This window comes from Athene noctua, chromosome 5 (genome assembly GCF_965140245.1).
Source record: "Athene noctua chromosome 5, bAthNoc1.hap1.1, whole genome shotgun sequence".
Classification (NCBI taxonomy): domain Eukaryota; kingdom Metazoa; phylum Chordata; class Aves; order Strigiformes; family Strigidae; genus Athene; species Athene noctua.
The window spans coordinates 25,736,595-25,754,628 of NC_134041.1; the positions used below are offsets into that span (position 1 = coordinate 25,736,595).

Genomic DNA, 18,034 nt, shown 5'->3' on the forward strand with positions numbered 1-18,034 from the left:
ACACAGCAGACAGTTTCCAAAACAGCTTTTAGACGTTTAACACATCCTCATTTTGATAAAATTCAGTTCCTAATTTTACGTATGTTTGGCCTCACCGCAAGAAGTCCACATTCAGAAGATTACAACAGTACAAAATTTTTATGGCTGATAACAAAATCAGTTTCCTACTGCTTTGAATAGAATGTTCTTTAAAATGTTTAAAACTTTCAAATATGGAAAAGCAAAAATCTTTCTTCATAGTAGTTTTAATGAGTACCTGATTCATCAGGTAGATCACAACCTGCAGCATTTAAAGTATATATTTGAGAAGTGTGAGGAGTATGTCCTTGCCTAAACAGAAGAACTGAATTTATTCAACAAGAAAGCATTCAATCTGGTAAGAAAGTTTTACTTGCAAATGACTTGAATGAATGATTTCCTTCTACCGAATACATGCATATTGAAAGATGCTGCCTGACCCCCGCTGCTTCACTAAAAAATTCATCCTTAAGAAAACTATCTGCTGGGCTGAAAAAATCTCCACAATAATCACTAACTGTGGGAAAGAATTGGGTATATTCCCTTAGTGTCGCTATCAATGTTTCTCAAACCTTTCTTGGAGGGATTTTTTTTATGCAAAGAAGAGAAGAGTTTCTTTCTTCAGTCTTTCATTTCTTTGAACTTCCTAACAGGGAGGCTGGTTGCAAGGTGTCTGACTCGCATCTAAACTGAAACTGGGCAGACCACTGCTTGTTTTCAAACACTCCTATGAATAATCAACATCCACCGGAAAGTACTTGGTATTCGCAGGCTGAAGGCTGGATTTGGGCAGCGGAGCTGAAAGGTGGTTTATTCTGCTGTTAGATTCTGCCAGCTGTCATGTCTGAATAAATTAGAAATCCACCCAAATAATTTTCTAAATTGTCTACGAATTGAGGTTAGTATGCATGGAAATATTATTTATCTTTAATTTCTAAATTAATTTACATCCAAAGCACTGACAAGACGTTAGGACTGCAGAGGTAAAGCAAACGTCTGGTTAAACCTTACAAAGGCTTGTAAATATTTACTAGATACATACTTCACATCTTCTGTAGATTATGGTGCAAATCTAACAAAAGGTATTATGGATCAGAGTGTGAGGATTTGCAAATACTACCAGTAAAACAAATACTGAGGTAATACAGCCATATTGTCAACATTTAAACTTTTGAGTGTCTTAGCTCTTAAAACTCTAGTCTGAACTTATATGTTCCCCCAGCTCCTTTGTTAAACTTGCAATTAAAGCTGACCTGATTAAGCAGACCTGCTTTCTCAGTCTTATTGGTAGGACACATTGATTAGAAAGCCTGGGAATCCTCAATCCTCTTCAAGCAGTGATCTCTCCTGGGAGTTCACTGATTAATTAATGAGTGCGTTTACCTGTGCGTGCATGTTTGGGCAGATTAGCCTTTACACATAGCGTGGCTGAAGGGACAATGACAGCTACTGAACTGATGTATCCCCAAACTTTAATGATAGCATAGCATAACCTTCACACAAGTCCCAACCAGCCACATCTGTACCTTTTCAAGGTGTTCACCTTTGCTCATGTTTTCCTTAAATCATCATCTATTATTAAGCAGAAAAACTTAAGCATTTTACCATGTTTTTTTGAATGAATAACATTGAAAGGTAAAAAAAGATGTTTGGATGGATCATGCAAGGAGTCAGTAAATATGTAGAATATTTGTAGACATGTATTTACTATATATAATAAAGTTAACTATGAAGTTAATAAACTTCACAGGCTTCTTGAAACAGACCTATTTTAAATCAGTGACTATCTTTAAGAAAGCTGAATTATGAAATGACCTAATGTAGCTATCTGTTGTGTCTTAAAAGTAAAGTATTTTCTCTTTTAAATACTGTCTCATGACAGTATTATGGCTAAGAAGTTTAATGGGGAAATTGATGTTTGCAGATTTGGGGGTTTGGAGAATGTTGCATAGGGAGATTACATTGTCACTCATATACAATTTGGGATGGATATGTGTAAGATTCAAACAAGTTGATAAAAACATAACCTCCAATCCCATTAAAATGAACAGCAAACTCTCAGTGAGGTCAGTATTTCATCCTAAGGGACATTTCACGAGTCTGTGAGGTCTGGCAAGGTGATTTTGTTGTTAGGATGTACTGATAGCCACTGAGATAACATGAACCAACTGTAACTTATTTGAAGGAAAGAGGACTAAACGTGATCCCAGTGCAAACAGACTCTGTGGTGAATGAAGAATTCTTGATGCTGATCATACGAACATGTGCCAAGAAATATTTTGCTATAACCATACAATAGGAAATTGCATCTGTTTCAATTTTGCCATTTTTGACAGACCTGTTGGTGTTACTAGGGGAGAACATCTTTTTCAGCCAGCTCTGCTAACAATATTCTGAAGGAAATCCCTTTACGAGTTTCACCCGCATTTAAGAGGAAGACTACTTTTAGTAGTAGTATGTTTTACTATTAAATGAAATGTACCTGGCCAAGGAGAACTTTTGTTACCCTTAAGATCTCTTAATTCACAATGTGTGCTCCAGTTTACAGAGATGATGAGAGCTCTCTTCTACCTCAGAACTGGGCAGCAAATAAAAAGAGCCTTGCTGGAGTTAGTTGGGGTAGGAGATTTAGATCTGTACAGAGGTGGATTCAGCCAGTGATGCCTAACCCCCCCTGTTATTTCACAGGGTCACCTTTGTTTGTAGGGTAAATTCTGTTTTCTGTGATCCATGTGAATCTCCTTGCACAAAGTATGTGTGCCTGCAGTTTGCATTGTGAGGATTCAAATGCTCCTATGCTAAATGCTTAACAGAACACTTCTTGTCTTCAGAAGCTTTGTGCTTTTCCTTTCTCTTTGTCCCTTTTACCTTCTTCCTGCCAAAAGAAAATCACTAAATGTGTGTACATAATTGTTTCAACTTTAAAAAAGTAATTGGATTCTCATGGAACTTCTCTCCCTTGCTCCACCATTTCCAAGTGACATGATGTGTGGCCATTTCTTGTCTGTTTCTCATATCCCTTTTTGAGATCCTAACCCTGCTCTGCACCACTTTTATAGACCCAAATCCACATGGTTTTGATTTGGCAGAGAATGGCAGATTGCTCCATATTAGAAAGGATGTGGAGGCTTGGTTTTGGATTTTGTTTGGTGTTTTTCAAATACATCTCCTGTTGTTTCCATATTGAATTTGGTTGTAAACTAAAAAGTATGCTATACATTTTATATTGATCCTTGAGATGGAGCTGCCCTGATGGCACTTCCACCCTTCTCTTATTTGATTGAGATGAAGTAGACTTTTTGGTATTTTTCATGCAACCTCTTACTGCAAAGTATTAATCAGTTTGAGAGAAAATTAAGGCTTCTAGATCCAATTCGATTTTACATCGAGACCTCTTTTACTGACAGCACATAAGAGCTGAGTGGTGTCTATAAATATCTGTATCAGTTTCAAGGCTCCTTTACATTATTACAGTGCTACAAAGATGACTAATCACTGCTGGCAAACTACTATTGAGTAGGAATCTTTAAATTACCTGTTTTTCAGTTGCTCATATTGATGAAAGGAATGTTCATTCCCCACCCCCTGCAAATCCTCCTATATCAGTCCCTACGCTAACGTTTTAGAGGGAATTTAGGCAGAGTTCAGCCATTTTCATGTTATCGAAAGCATAAAGAAAAATGCTTTGCGTCTTCTAGATTACCCGGTAGAACAGTTGACTCTGAAAAGCCCAAATATCATTTGCTTCATGGTTCTAATTTGGAAAGGAAAACCAGAGTAAAGAAAAGCAAATTAGACTTTCCTGGCTTCAGAATACATTAATCTAATCCATTCTCTGCATATCTATTAGATTTTTCCTTCAGTTTCTCCTGCCTCAACCATTTCCCAGGGAAGGGCTGAAAACCCTTCTGCCTCAACCTTTTCCCAGGGAAGGGCAGCAGCAAGTGGTGGTTGGGAACACTAGCACCTTTCCTAAAACATTGCCTTTCATTAAACGCTGCTGTGGTTGCAAAACAGTCTTAAAAACATGAACTAAGTGTAACCTGGGCATAGATGTCTGCTTAAGTTTTCACAGAGACTGAAATAATAGCTCTGAGAGATGTGAGCCTCATCTCAACAGGGTTTTTCTCTCACATGGCCTCTATTTTAAACATGAACTTTCTCTACTCTTCCTGCTCTTCCAGGCAGGCGAGGTCTAGTCACTGCATCCAGTCAATTTACTCTAGTGACAAGGCACATATTTACTTTGGGAAAGAAACCTTACCTATTTTCTCTCCAATTACGATAAAATAAATTTCAAGGGACCTGATGGTCTTATCTGCCAAGACAGACACCAGTCCAAGAGACTGGTTGGAATCACGCAGTAGATCAGCCTGACGGGCTGCCAGACTACTCTTCTGCCTATAAAAGTGGCAAGCATCAGCAGCTTGAGAAGAGAGAAACAAACTCACAGTAGGCTTATAAAATATTGACTACAATCCAAAATATTTACTGAAATTCTGAAACAGAGCATTTTTTTCACTTTCTAGTACACTCCTAATAGAGTTTTTCCACAGAAAAAAGTCTCAATTTATGAATAATAATCCGATCCAAACTCAATCTTGCTAAATTATTGGCCATTTTTTTGCAGCAAAGAGTTTCAAATTCTGTGTGCTTTACAGTATGTATGGGGGGAGAGACAGTGGGCAGAAGGGAGGTAGAGAGACAGATGTACAGACAAGACTGTGATTGTCTCCCTCCGAAGGCACGCTTTTTCGCGTCCCCAGCTTTCCTTGCTGCTGGTGCTGTTGAAGCCCTTTTGGTTCTGCAGCAGCTCTGTGTGCAGGATGCAGTCAGTCTGCCCCGGGTCCTGACGCCAAGGGTCCCTACCTGGCTCTTCCCATCGCTCCCCTGCCCTCTCAGCCCTTTATTAGTCCAGACTGATTCTAACAGAGAAGTGACATTTACCAGTGGGTGAGTTAAAGCAGCCTGCTGCAAGGGCCTCTCATGATATACAAAAATACACATTTGATGATTTTTTCTAAAAGAACACTGAGCTATATACGAAGCACGTGCTTATATGTGAAGGATACAAAGCCCCAAACAATTTCATTTACTTCAGCGGGAGCTGCAAACACTGGCTGTTAAAACAGAGCCAACAATTATTGCAAAATGAAGGCTGGGAAAGTAAGTACTCGAAAACCAAGAAAATCCCAAAGCTAAGGTTTCTGCTGCAACATTCAGTCATTTTTGCTGCACATCTATACATTTTATTATTATTTAATCTATATCCTGTGAGGTGTGTAGGATGTGTAATGAAGCCAGAACGATATTGCTTTGGAAAAGTCAGTATTTGTAATTTCCTGACTTTTGAATATTTGATTTTTCACCCTCAGTAATGCACGAGTGCTGTTTTATGTGTTTAATATATAATTGGCTTGAATTTTTTTCCTTCTTTTTAACTGTTGATATGATTAGTTTCTGGAAGAACAGGGAGAAGAATGACGTTTTTCCTTTGGCCCAGTACTGCAGAGTCTATTTTATGCATTTTTTCACTTCAGTGATACTAAGCTGGTGAGGGAAACTTGGTGTAGGTGGGAATTTGGCTGCTCAGTGTCTCTCAGATGAATGAGACTTGGAAGCCTCTCAAGGACGGTGTTATTTTTTCTTCATTTCCAAACTCACTGGAAACACTCGAGGGTATAAAGCTTTTTATGTGTGTTTACAGGACGGTGGGTTTACTCCAGTGCCTCCTCCCACTGCACCACATCTTAAGCAGTTTGGGAGCCTGTTTGTTTAGCACTCGATAAAAATAAAAAACTAAACAGATTAGGGCAGGTTAAATTAACATTTATGACCTTTCGTATGAAAAGCTCCACTTGCCTGCTGTGCTCAAAGACTGTTAAGATGTGTAGTTAACACACTCGCCGGACTTATCCGAGGAGCTTATTTTGCTGCCGGTGAAGGTGTCCGTGAGGTAAAGCATGACCGAGGCGCTGCCCTGCCCCACCTACGAGGGGCCTCCGCCCGGGCCCGGGCCGCCGCGGGAAGGGGCTGCGGCGCGGCGGGGCCTGGCCTGGCCGGGGTCCCTCTCCGGGCCCGGCGCACCTGCCGCCGCGGCCGGGGGCAGGCCCCGCGGCCCCCCGCCGCCTCCCGCTCGCCCCCTGGCCCTCCCCCGCCGGACTCAGGTGACACCGGCCCCGGCGGCTCCCCGGGCCGCCGCGGAGCTTCCTGGTTCCCAGAAGGTGCCGGAGCGGCCGCAACAGGAACTGAGAGACGAGGGGAGGAGGCGGTGCCGCCGCTCCGCCGCAGTCGCGGCCCGAGCCGGGGGAGCGGAGCAGCCATGGGCCGCCGCCCGCCGCCGCCGCCGCAGCGCTGAGCCGCCCCCGCCGCCGAAGGGAGAGGGGCCGGCGCTGCCCCCTCGCCCCCGCCGGGCGCGGCGCTTCTCCCCGAGGGGCGCTGGAGCAGCCGCCGGGGCCCCGCGATGTGACCATGGACAGCAGGTTCAAGTGAGCGGCGGGCGGCGAGGGGCCGCGGCGGGGCCGGCGCAGGCGGGGCGGGGGTCGCGGCGGGGCTGTCAGGCGCGGCGCGCCGGGCCGGGCCGAGCTCGGCGGCGGGCAGACAGCGAGTAGGCCTCGGGGCCGCCCCGGCCTGCCGGCGGGAGGGGGGGAGGAGGGGGAGCCGGAGCCCACCCGGCGGGAGCGTGCGAGGGGCCGGGCGCGCCGCGGCCGCTGAGTGACAGCGGGGCGGGCGGGCGGGCGGCAGCGGGCGCTGCGCGCCGGGCCGGGCCTGGCCCCGCGGCGCGGGGGGAGCGGGGCGCGCACCGCGGCGGGGCGGCGCCCCCCGCCCTGACCCGCGGCAGGGGGAGGAGGCGGCTGCAGCGCCGCCGGCCGCTCGCCCGCCCCCCGCCGCCTCCCGGCCCGCCGGCAGCCCCAGCCCTTCCCTCGCAGTCCCGCAGCGGTGGGCCAGCGCGGTCCTGCAGCCGCCGGCCGCGCCGGGTCCGAGGCGTCGGTGGCGGGGCGCGGGCGGAGCGGTGCCTGCTCTCTGCCCGCCTGCGGCCGGTGAAGGGGGATCGGGAAATGGTGGCAGGTCGCTTCTGAGGCGCCCGGCCGGCGAGGCGGGAGCGCGGCCCGCGGGCCCATCGCCCTGCCTCGGGAGCCGTGGCTCCCTCAGGCCTGGGCAGTGCCGCTGCCTGGCGTGACCCTGCCTGCGGCAGCTGGCGGGCAGGGGCTGGGGCGTTCATCTCGGCAGTAATGACAAGCCTTCTTCTTGCCGTCGCGGTGTAGCAGGTGCAAAAGAGCTTTTCAGCAGTTGGGAAGAACTGCTATCCAGCCTTACCCATCAGGAGTGGCTGCCCAGTCTTGCTGACACTGGGAACAGCAACATGTTAAACACGGGTTTCAAGAATTGACAAAAATCTCGGTGTAAATATACGATGAGTAAGCAGGCTGTGCCTGGTAGTTGTAAAGGAAATGAGAGACAGTCTGACAATTCTCAGATTAGTTTGACACATTTGTGACACTTCTAAGTGAGACACTTCTAGTGGGATGTGAGGAGTAAACTTAGAAGTATTTTTCTGTAAAAACAGATTTAGAATGGTATAGTGAAAGACGGAAGGCAGTATTACTTCAGAGAGCTTGCTTCGTGAGGGTAAATCAGCCAGGAGTTGAGGTGGAAGCCCTCATTTGGTGTTTGTAACACTTCAGCCGATTCACATTAGAAACCCAGCGTTGTGTGGTCTGTTTTTTAGGAAGAAATGAAAGGGGTAAATGGGCTGAGAGTATAAACCCAGTGTCTGAGCTAGAGTAACACGGGGAGATGTCACTTCTTCTAAAGACAAGGTTTTTGTGGTTCACTTTTCTAGGTGGCTCAGTGAAGCCAAGCCTTATCAGTTTCATTCTGAATGTGCTCAACACCAGAGGAACAATGCATGGACTTTAATACCGGTGTAAATCTCCAATATCCTGGATTTAGGCTCTTGAAACTCAGAGCAGAATTTGATCTCCTACACACAGGATCGGTAGATATAGGATTTTCCCAACTAAATGCTTTAAAATACAATGCAAGGAAAGATTGTGATAGGTGTGGGTAATGTGACCATAACCTGAATTAGACTATAATCGCATGTCTCAGTTGATGATGGTGCTGAGGTCAGTGCAAGCATGTACTGAATCAATTAATTTGTGACAGCTGAAATTTTCCCCAGCTCAGCCTTTGGATTTCATTCAAAACTTTCTTTAAAGAAACAACAGTGTGATAATTGGCTGCATGCTTTATTTGAAGCATTCTAGAAACCTGGAATGAAGTCTTGGATTTTTTTATTTACCTAAAACTCCAGCTAACTTCAGTGGGAGCATTACCCAAGAAGTGAGTTCAAGTGTGAGCCTTTTATGTGGTTAAATAGATAATTGATACGGGTGCGGTTATACCACTTGTTTTTAATATAAATAGCAGTGTGCAGGGTAGGCAGAGAGAGGTGGGTGGTATAGTCATGGCATTTAGAACTGTTTTAATAAATATTTAGTTAGGGATTAGGTTGAGTACTAATTGCTATTAGCATATGCAGTTCTTTATTATCAGGTGTGTATTTACCAGGGAGGTGAAAGAGACATTGGCCATGACGCAGAGCTAACCATGATGGCTGCTGCAGATAGGGAGGCCCTATCTTTCTGGCTAGTTTGGGATTGCATCCATCCCTAGTTAATGTTTTCTCACTCACTGAATCATGCCAGAGATTCAGCCTTTAAAGTCAAAGTTAGCGATCAATTACTTGTGAAATCTTAGTGATTTTCAGCCTTATGGTGGTAATCCTATACACTTAAAGGGTAATGGCTAATTTGGTGGAGTTAAAATGGAAGACTAATGATGGGCTGTTCCTATTAAGTTGAAATAAAATGTAGCTTTAGAAAAGGCTGCCTACGACTCCATTAATATGTTTTGGATTGATTGATGAGGATTTTAGTTGCACTTTTTTCCCAGCTGTTAGGTATGCTATGATGGAGTGACTTAAGCTTTTTGATGTATAAGGTAGTGACAGTATCACTTAAAGTTTACCTTGTTTATCTTCCTTATTCTTTAAGGCTGTATAGAGAAATGTGACTTTTTGGTTCTTCCTTAGAACTAATCTCATTTTTAGTTTTATTTTAATGAAATTTTAATCTATTTAAATTTTATTCTGTACAAATAGAACAGAGAAGATATAATATAGTAGAAACACTATGTGAAACATATACAGTTAATTGTGTTTGTTTCTTCTAGGGAAAATCCAGAACGTACCTTTGATTTGGTACTGAAAGTAAAGTGCCAAGCATCTGAAAATGAAGGTAATATACCAAGCCTATTGATATTATAGAAATAAGAGGTAGAAAAAATAGTAGTTTGCATCCTGGTCTTTTATGTTTTGAATTGCTGTTGGATTGGAATTGTATTAGAAAGCAACTACAGTTATTTTATTGCCTTTTAAAATCTATTAGTATGTTAATTCATAGTTGTCATGGGGTTTTATTGTTATATTTTCATTTTGATTGTTGTAAAAATATTTTTGTTCTGAGAGAAATACTTGCAAAGCTTGGACTTGAAATGCATCTTCTGCATTTCTTAGGTCTTAAATTGTTTACTTCTGTCTATCAGTGGAATGTTAATTTTGATCAGTGTGATTGGGAGAAAGTAAGTTCTTTTCTAAACAACAGAAACAAACTTTCTAGCTCATGTTTGGCAGCTAGAATAAAAGTTTGATACATGATACAAACAGCAATGAGTGCTCACTTGGGCTTATAGTAGCAATCAGTTTCATGTCTCTATAAACACATGGTAAAAGAGATGTAGTAGTGCAAAAGTTATCTGAGAGGGGCTTTTTTCCTCTTGGGTAAAAAGATGGGATTTCCCGTGCTGAAATTAAAGAGACCTCTAGGAAGTCCATTGAGGGCACTCGGTTCGTGTTCTCATCTGGGGTTGTTGGCCTTATAAAAACACAGGGAGACAAGCTGTCTTGTTGGGCTTATGTTGTAGTTGTGTTAGTCTGTGACAGCTGTGTCTTAATCACAACTGTAAAAACAATAAACTGCATCTTAAAATTGAGTATATTTCTTATCCTACTGTGCTAATGGATGCTGTTTCCTGAGTTTGCTACTCTAACAAGTTAGAAGCCTGTAGAAGTTTATAGCCCCAAACTATTCCTTTTTTTAAATTTCAGCCAACATTTCTGTTAGTGGTGTCATGAATACATGCCTAATATGTTAACAAATACATTTTTTTGAAGCTAAACAATTGTAGTTCTTTAGGTCTCTTCAAGACAATCCCAACAGGCTTTTATGTACGTGTTGTGTTATATATTATCCATCATTGACATCTGCTTTTTTTTTCTTTTTTTTTCTTCTCTTCATAAGATTGTTCATTTAGTTGTGGAATGACATATCAGTGCTGGTGCAGTCCTTGGATATTTTCAGTTCTTTGTGACCAGCCAGTGTCCTTCGGTTTATTGCCTGCTTTTTTGATTTGCTGTTGGTATAGTAATGGTTTGGGGAATCAGATGGGCTTTCCTAACTCTCTGATCATTGTTGTGGTTTGTATCATGGCACATTTTACCTTCTGTTCTCTCCCTTTTGCAGTTTTTATCTTTGTAATTTCATAGATGTCTGTGAACCCTGCTTAGCTACTTGACTCATGATCTGTTCCTCCTTGTGTTGTGCACTTAGTCTCTGGCTCCCACCTGACATCCCTTCCTGGGGGCCTGTTCACATCTCAACTTAGGCCCAACTTCAGCTTATATTCCCTTTCTTCCTTTTGCTCCTGAGAGGTAGGCTGTTGATAATCCTTTCAAGTCTTCATCTTGAAAAATGTGGGTTCTTTTCTTTTGTGATCAGAACTGGATCTATATCCTTTTAATTCCTTTTATCTCCCTTCTGATTTCTGATTTTTGCTTTTGCATCTTTCTGCCTCTGCTGCCGTAAGATACCACTTCTCGTTACCTGTAGCTCTGTGAATGACTGCCTACACCTGAATTTTGGTTGTAGTCACTTCCCCTGCCTCTGTTGGTGGGTGTTCCGTGCTTCTCATTGGTTGTCCTCTGCGGAGAGTAGTGTCTTTAAGAAATCTGTGTATCTCCTTGAACTCTGACCTGAGTTAAAGCGGAGGCTGTATTGTGGGTCTTTTATTCCACTTTTTTCTGTCATCCTGTCTACCCCATGTGGGCTCAGTTGCTGTTGGTCCATGGGGTGGACAAAGACAGAAAGGAGGTTGGATACTGGTAGCATTGGAGCCTGTGGAATGTGAGTGGCAAGGAGTTTAGGGGCGTTTCTGCTGGCCTGGAGGCTGTATTGATTCTTGCATGAGTCTGCGAATCAGCGGAAAAGTACAGTCCCCTTTTACCAATCAAATTGTGCTGTCTGAATATTCTGGTTACCATCCTGCTGTACTTGGTGACCCATCTGGGATTAGTTTTAATTTCTTTCATATTATATCTAATTCAGATAACAAGCACACTCCAGTGGAGGCTTGACATCATATTTACATATGGTATTATGAGCACAGTGATGTATCAAATTAATATATCTGAATGTTAAAGTTATTTAAAGGAAATTCAGAAGGGACAAAAGTGTATTGTCTTCACTGCCACTTTAGAAATGGAACACAAGGCTTGTCATGCTAAACAGGGAGCTTTCAAGGTTGGTTTATTATAAGGCCTAACAAATTTGACAGTTACCCTGTATTGTAGGTCTTGCCTTTAAATAGATTTTCATGCTAGGATAATCTTTTGAATATATCATACTTGAAAACGTGATCCATTCACCTGTTTCTTTGCTCATGCCTCTTTCTTTCTTATGAAAGAGATTTGTGTTTAAATAGGGGCTTTCTTCCTCGCATCCCATCTGCTCCTTGTACTTGATCCTGAAGCTATGTCAGGGCTGAATTTGTGACATCACTGTCACCAGTGTTGCCGTGGAAATATCACAGCCACAAAATTATGATCTTCCTGCATCAGTGAGCAGCAGGAGAAGCTGACTTAAGAGTGAGGAGAACTTTAATGTGACCCATGTATCTTTTAAGCTTTTTTTTCAAGCTTTGCTGTAGTGTGCATTCTCCTGCATTTTAATTTCCCTGTGCCAGCATGTCACTATTCGAACAAATAAAAATTGAGGTAGCCCTACTGCATGTATAGCTATTAATAAGAGGATGTTTTTATGAAGATGCTATATGCCTGCAACAGTGTGACATGACAAAAAATTTTTCTGTTAAAATTATTATGCTTTTGGAAAAGTATTTTTAGATAACGTTCCTTGAGAGCTACATTATAATTAAGAAGTTAATATTTTGGATCTGACAATGTCCTAGGTCCAACCGTAAAGGATCATACATACGCTAAATGCAGAAAGGTTTATATATATTACGAAATCTGGTCTTAAATCATTCCACTAATTATTCCCAACATTATTTTCTGCTCAATCTAAACACCTGAGACGTTTCATGTAGGTTAATATATTTATCACTTCATGTATGGTTGGTAGCTCTTGAATTTGTTAAAGGCTCAGTTGTGCTAGTTGTTTTCCCATTGGATACCTGGTTGTTGTGATTTAAGAGTAGTTTGCGTACTTGGGTATTTCTTAATACTGTGTTCTTGACTGAGTAGATCATCCTTTTGGGCTGCTCTCTTCTTTCTGTTTTAAGCTACAGGAATGCACCACAGAATTGCTAGAATAGGGATCTTCTAACCCTTTTCTCATTTTTGGGGCAGGAGAGAAAAAAGGGTACTCTCTGTAAATATTCTTGTAATTGACCACTCCATTGAACTAATAGCATGAATTGTAACATTTTTTGCTGTTGCTGACAAGCTTTGTTTATTCTTCACTCGGGTTACCTTAAAAAAATAAATCTTCTGTTTATTAGAGGAGCTTAATGCCTACTCTTAGCGCAAAACAGGATGTGGTTCCCTCAACAATTTAGAATATATTGTTTACTCGAATTTCAGAGTAAATTATGCTTTTGATATTATACTATATCTAAGACTTTACCTTGAAAGTTGCATTTCAGCTGTATTTAATTAGACAGTTGAGGCATATATTCCAAAGAGGAGAAAAAAACCCTGTAGGAGCAAAATCAGATTGTAGCCTATGTCATAAGTTCCAGTCCTTTGCAGCATGGTCAAGATGGTAAGCATCCATTAAGGTGATACGTTGCAACATAGTAAGTAGTTAGTATAACAACTTTTTGGTGGGAGAATTCATCACCTGTTTCTCATAAGACTTTGAGATGAATTAACTTCTATTCACCAGAGTTTGTGAAGTGACTGGAGATGAGTGCTAAGCTATTCTAACAGCCCAATATTTGTTAATTTTGAATTTGGCTTGCACTGTCAGTAGCACCTTATAGCAAAAGGTTTTATGTTGCCCCCTAGGCAGCTGCAGATTTTTGTAATTCTTTCCTGTGTTACTCCTTAGTAAACAAGCAAACAAAAGAAATAGCAAAAATGTGTGCCCATTTTAACATAATCAGCTGGCCTTCTGTATTAAATTTTCATTTACAGACCCAGAGGACAACTTGGTAACAGATTTTAATATTATTGAAACTGATTTGTTATTTTAAGGATGAACATTGCTCTTCAGAGTAAAATAATGCAAGTTTTTTGTGCTTTGCGCTGATTCACCCTTTCTAGATATTGGGAGTAATGCAGCATTACAGTTGTCCTGAGTGCATAGTCTCACATTAGGCTATTGGTTCAAGATTGTATGACAGCTGCACCTACAGTGACTTTACTCTTCCCTGTCACTCTCTTGTCTCTTGAAAGTTATACAGAACCTGACACTGTAAGATATGCTTGAGCCTACAAATTGGCTAGCCAAGGCAATATGTGGGTTTTTTTTTATTCCTTTTTCTTTTTTCTATCCAGGTCCTTCCATCATGAAAAGTAAACTGAATTTCCGGAAAGTTGTCCTGCACTCCTCTGCAGACATACCCAAAATAATAATGCCAGTGTAATCTTTGTGAAGTGTATATTTATCTATGCACAAACATATACAGTATGTGCAGACATATGTACATGTCTGAATTTTAGATTTTGGTTAAATGTGCAAAGATAAAGTTGGTACTTTAACTCATTCTGTAAACTGTATGTCATATATTGATTTTATTAAAAGTGGATTGGAGAGGACAGACACAAAAGGCAATGCAAATGTAGCAGCTAGCAGTAGAAGGGTGACGTGCAACAACTTTTGCGAACATAAGGTCTTCACCGTTTCTGTCCACAGTTTCCCAAGAAGATGATGACTCAGATTGGTTTCAGTTTGTGTGGTTAAGAGTGCTGTTTGCTACACCTTCATTTTCTTTGAATATAGCACATATGAAAAGCAACAGAAAGGCTCCATGGAGTGTGCAGGTAGATCCAGGAAATTCAAGCACTGAATGTCATGGTTTGGGTCTAAGACTGCTTTAGTCCTGACTGTTCAAATTTTACTTGAAAACCCCTTTGAAATAGCGGTTCGTTTTCTGTTCAAGCAAAGAATAATTGTTTGAATAAGTCTTGAAATTTGATTGCTTTGTCTCTATTTCCTCTTTAAATGCTGGGAAGCCTGCTATAGCTCTAGGGCTAGATACGTGATTTTCAGCGAAGGTGTTTAATAGGTGGCGTTGAATTTGCGCGAATAACTCCTGTAGTTTATCTTGCCTGTGCCAGAATGATGATAAATCTTAGTGATGCATGATCTCTAAATTATTTTTCTTTAAAGGGTCATCTTTTCATTAAATTTTCAAGGAAAAGCCATGAAAACCAGTTTAATCATGTATTGGTGGAGTTTAAGAACTAGATCAATTAAGCCCAGAAATTAGGCCAGAAATGCAAAATTCTTTGTATGAAGTTTGATTGTGCTGTGTAAGGTACTAATAAGATACCCATGGACAGAGCTACCAACTGCATTAAACTTTTTTTCAGAATTGGGGCCTTCCTGAAACTACATAACTTGTCTAGCTTTGGTAGGGTTTTGACTAAGTCTTCCAAAGCTGCTTTCAGGATTGTGATCAGAGCAAGCACTATTTTTTCTTCGTTTTTTTCTTTTTCTTTTTTTTCACTGTAGAGACCTGTTTATTAACCACAGACTCTGAGCCTGTGGGTGTAACGTGCTGATCAGATAACTCTTTTCCTCTGCAGTACTTTTTTTTTGCAGAGCATCATTTGAACCTGATTAAAAAGATAATTCTATCAGTGTAATACATGAAGTCTGCAGGAGTTTTTAAGAGCAATTAAAACTTTTGATATAATCTTTATATACTGTCAACTTTTTTCACTGTTAGTTTTAACTGGAAGGATACTAAATAAGTACCAGCCTGTAGAAAGATAGGTTTCTGTAACTTTTTAAAGTACGCTGTGTTCTCCAGGTGACTATGAAGAGCAACCATATATTGCTGTGAGCTAGATAAGCTTTCTTACAAGTTTAATTTATTTGTAGATTTTTTTTAGTCCAAATAGTATATTACTGTATTAGAATTTATTTTACACCAATAAAAAGTTAAAGGTGCTTTTTCAGTTTGTACAATGCCATTTCAGAATGTTGGAGAATCGTGAACATTAAAACAATTAAGGCAACTATGATTTTGCCTCTAAGATAAAGATTGGCATTTTGATGCCTTTCACCTTTTCCTTTCATTCTCCAGAGACTGAGAAATGGAGAGTAGTTACTCTAGCTGTCAGATTCTCTTTACAGATGCAAATATGTGGAGGAAAATGCTGTTGCTTTTCAGTGCCTTGTTTCCTACAGATTTTTTTTTTTTTCCACCAACCTACAGAGATTCTTGGATGTATGTGTAATTTGGAGGTGGGTGCAGATGTGTGTGTAGGAGGGGGAAGGGTGAGAGCTGCTGGAGAAATAGGTCAAAGTAGCCCTTTCTCCTATCTCCCCTGCATTCTTCAGTGGGGAGAAGAGACCTTGGTGGGGAGGGACAACTCTACTCCCCAGCAGCCAGAGGACAATCCTGGGAGGAGCAGCAGGCTCTGCTCTACTCCAGAGATTCCAGCTGTAGTAATATGGGGGCAGGCGCTGTGGTATCAGTGCTGGTAAAGATGAATTACTCCTCTGCAGGCATTTGTCCGACTGTGTCATTTTTTCATTTAATGCCATATGCCACTTTCAGCAGTGTGATTGCATTTTGAGCAGTGAAATCAAAAGTGATGAGTTAACTAGTACAAATTTCAACTTGTTATAAAAATAATTTTGTACAAAATTCAGTAGAATGAACATAGTAGTGTTAATATAAGTAAATATAAGATGAAAAAAGCAACCAGTATCATGTAATGTAGTAGGTCAGTATGAAAGTTGATGTTCCTGTGCTTTTTTCAAATTTAATTTTAATTTTGTTTTAGTACTTAACTATTTGGGATGGCTGCCTGGGGGATAGTTCGTGGGCTTTTAAATTGTTTGCATTCAGAACTGTTAAGAGTTTGTGTATTTTTCTAAGCTAATGTCAGCATGCTTCTGCCCTCCCACACACTGAGCAGTCCATCTTACACAGAGGTTTATCGTTCTTTAAGGAGATATGTTATGCTGCTTGCTCTCTTCATATGTAGTTTAATGGCTTGTCCATCATGTATGGAGGATTTAAAATCTGCTTAAAAAGCTTTGAAAACTGGTTAAACTTTCAGGGTTTAAAGTACTTTTTGCAAAACCGTAAGACACTTCTTTTTCCAGTGCTGACTTGAAGAGGCTGAAATGTAGTTTCCTGTTTGGTTCACAGAAACAGTCTTTTAAAATCTTTTTCCTTTGCCACTGGTGATATTATCTGGCAATGCAGATACATGTAGATGCATGTGCTCATCATACAACTGTTGGGATAGATACTTCTGTTTGTAAATAAAATAAAACAACATCACAGCTACAAAGGGAAGAGTTATATAGCTGTTCATAAAGGGCTTAAAACCCCCTGAAACCCATCTAAGTTTTCCCAGTAAAGTGCTACTGTTATTTCTTAAAATATTTTTGTGTAGTAAGAGCAATTCGAGCATAGCACCACTTTGCAACTGTGTTAAGAATCTGTATTTTTCATGGTAGGCTGATGTGTGATAACTCCAAGATCCAGATAGAAACATGATATTTACAGGCACATACTTAGGATAGAAGATTCCATGTGACTGACAGATGAAGTACTAAAATGCTGAAGACATCAACTTCTTATATTTGCCTTTGATGTTTTTCCTTGTATCTTGGAACTGTAGCTCTACATTTAGAACTGAATAATTTGGGTGGACAAAGACGTCTTATTTTGTGATTCTGGTTTAGGAGAAATTATTAAATTTTAATACTAAACTTTATATGGAAAAGAGAAGAGAAAAAGCGGAAGTGGTGAGAGAAAAAAAGGCCTGAACAAGATTTTGGGTGTGGTATCTGTGCTTCCGGAGCTGGGAAAGCCAAGGCAACAGTTTACAGTCATACTGTCTTCCTTTGCAAAATTCTTAGTCCTTGTTTGGAAGATACTGTCCAAGTATTAAATCCCTAATTAGAAATAAGGCTTGAACAACACCCTTAGATTGCCTAGAGTTTGAATCTGAATCTGGTTTCTTTACGTGTTTGAGTGGGTATTCAGACATAGATTAAAACCTAGCTAAAATTACAAACTTGTGACTGAAAATAGCATATTAGTAGGATGTGTTTTGCTCTTAGTTAATGCCAAGTATTAATCATCATGGAGGCATAGTTTTTATAACTAAGCTATTTTGCCATAGCTAGTTTACTGTTGCATTTTCCCTTAAATTCAGAATGGGAGTGTCACAATGAATGATTAATACTTCTGTTTATCTTCTAATAGAGAACAAGAAATTCCTATTTGTCTGATTTTAGATGCTGTTTCACATCAAGGATTTATTTATTGTACCAGTTGAGCCTGTTTTAGAACACATCTAAATATCGTGAAGTTGCCATGTCATTGTGTAGACTGAGTCAAATGTTTGCTTTTGGGAGGAGGCAGTTCTTTTGCTCTGTTACAGGACAATCTAAATGTGAAAATCTGCTGTCTTTGTATTTGAATACTGGATGCTGAATGTTGGATTTAACTGTGTTGC

The 18,034-nt window shown here is 40.9% G+C and overlaps 1 protein-coding gene across 1 annotated transcript in view; it reads left to right on the plus strand.

Annotated features, from left to right (window-relative positions):
• The first annotated feature begins 6,397 nt into the window (after positions 1–6,397).
• Positions 6,398–18,034, plus strand: part of DENND1B (DENN domain containing 1B) — a 162,302-nt gene continuing 150,665 nt past the window's right edge. The window contains exons 1-2 of the mRNA XM_074908223.1: positions 6,398–6,506; positions 9,256–9,320. Of these exons, the coding sequence (XP_074764324.1) occupies positions 6,490–6,506; positions 9,256–9,320 (82 nt within the window). The 5' untranslated portion in view covers positions 6,398–6,489. The remainder of the gene's footprint in view (positions 6,507–9,255; positions 9,321–18,034) is intronic.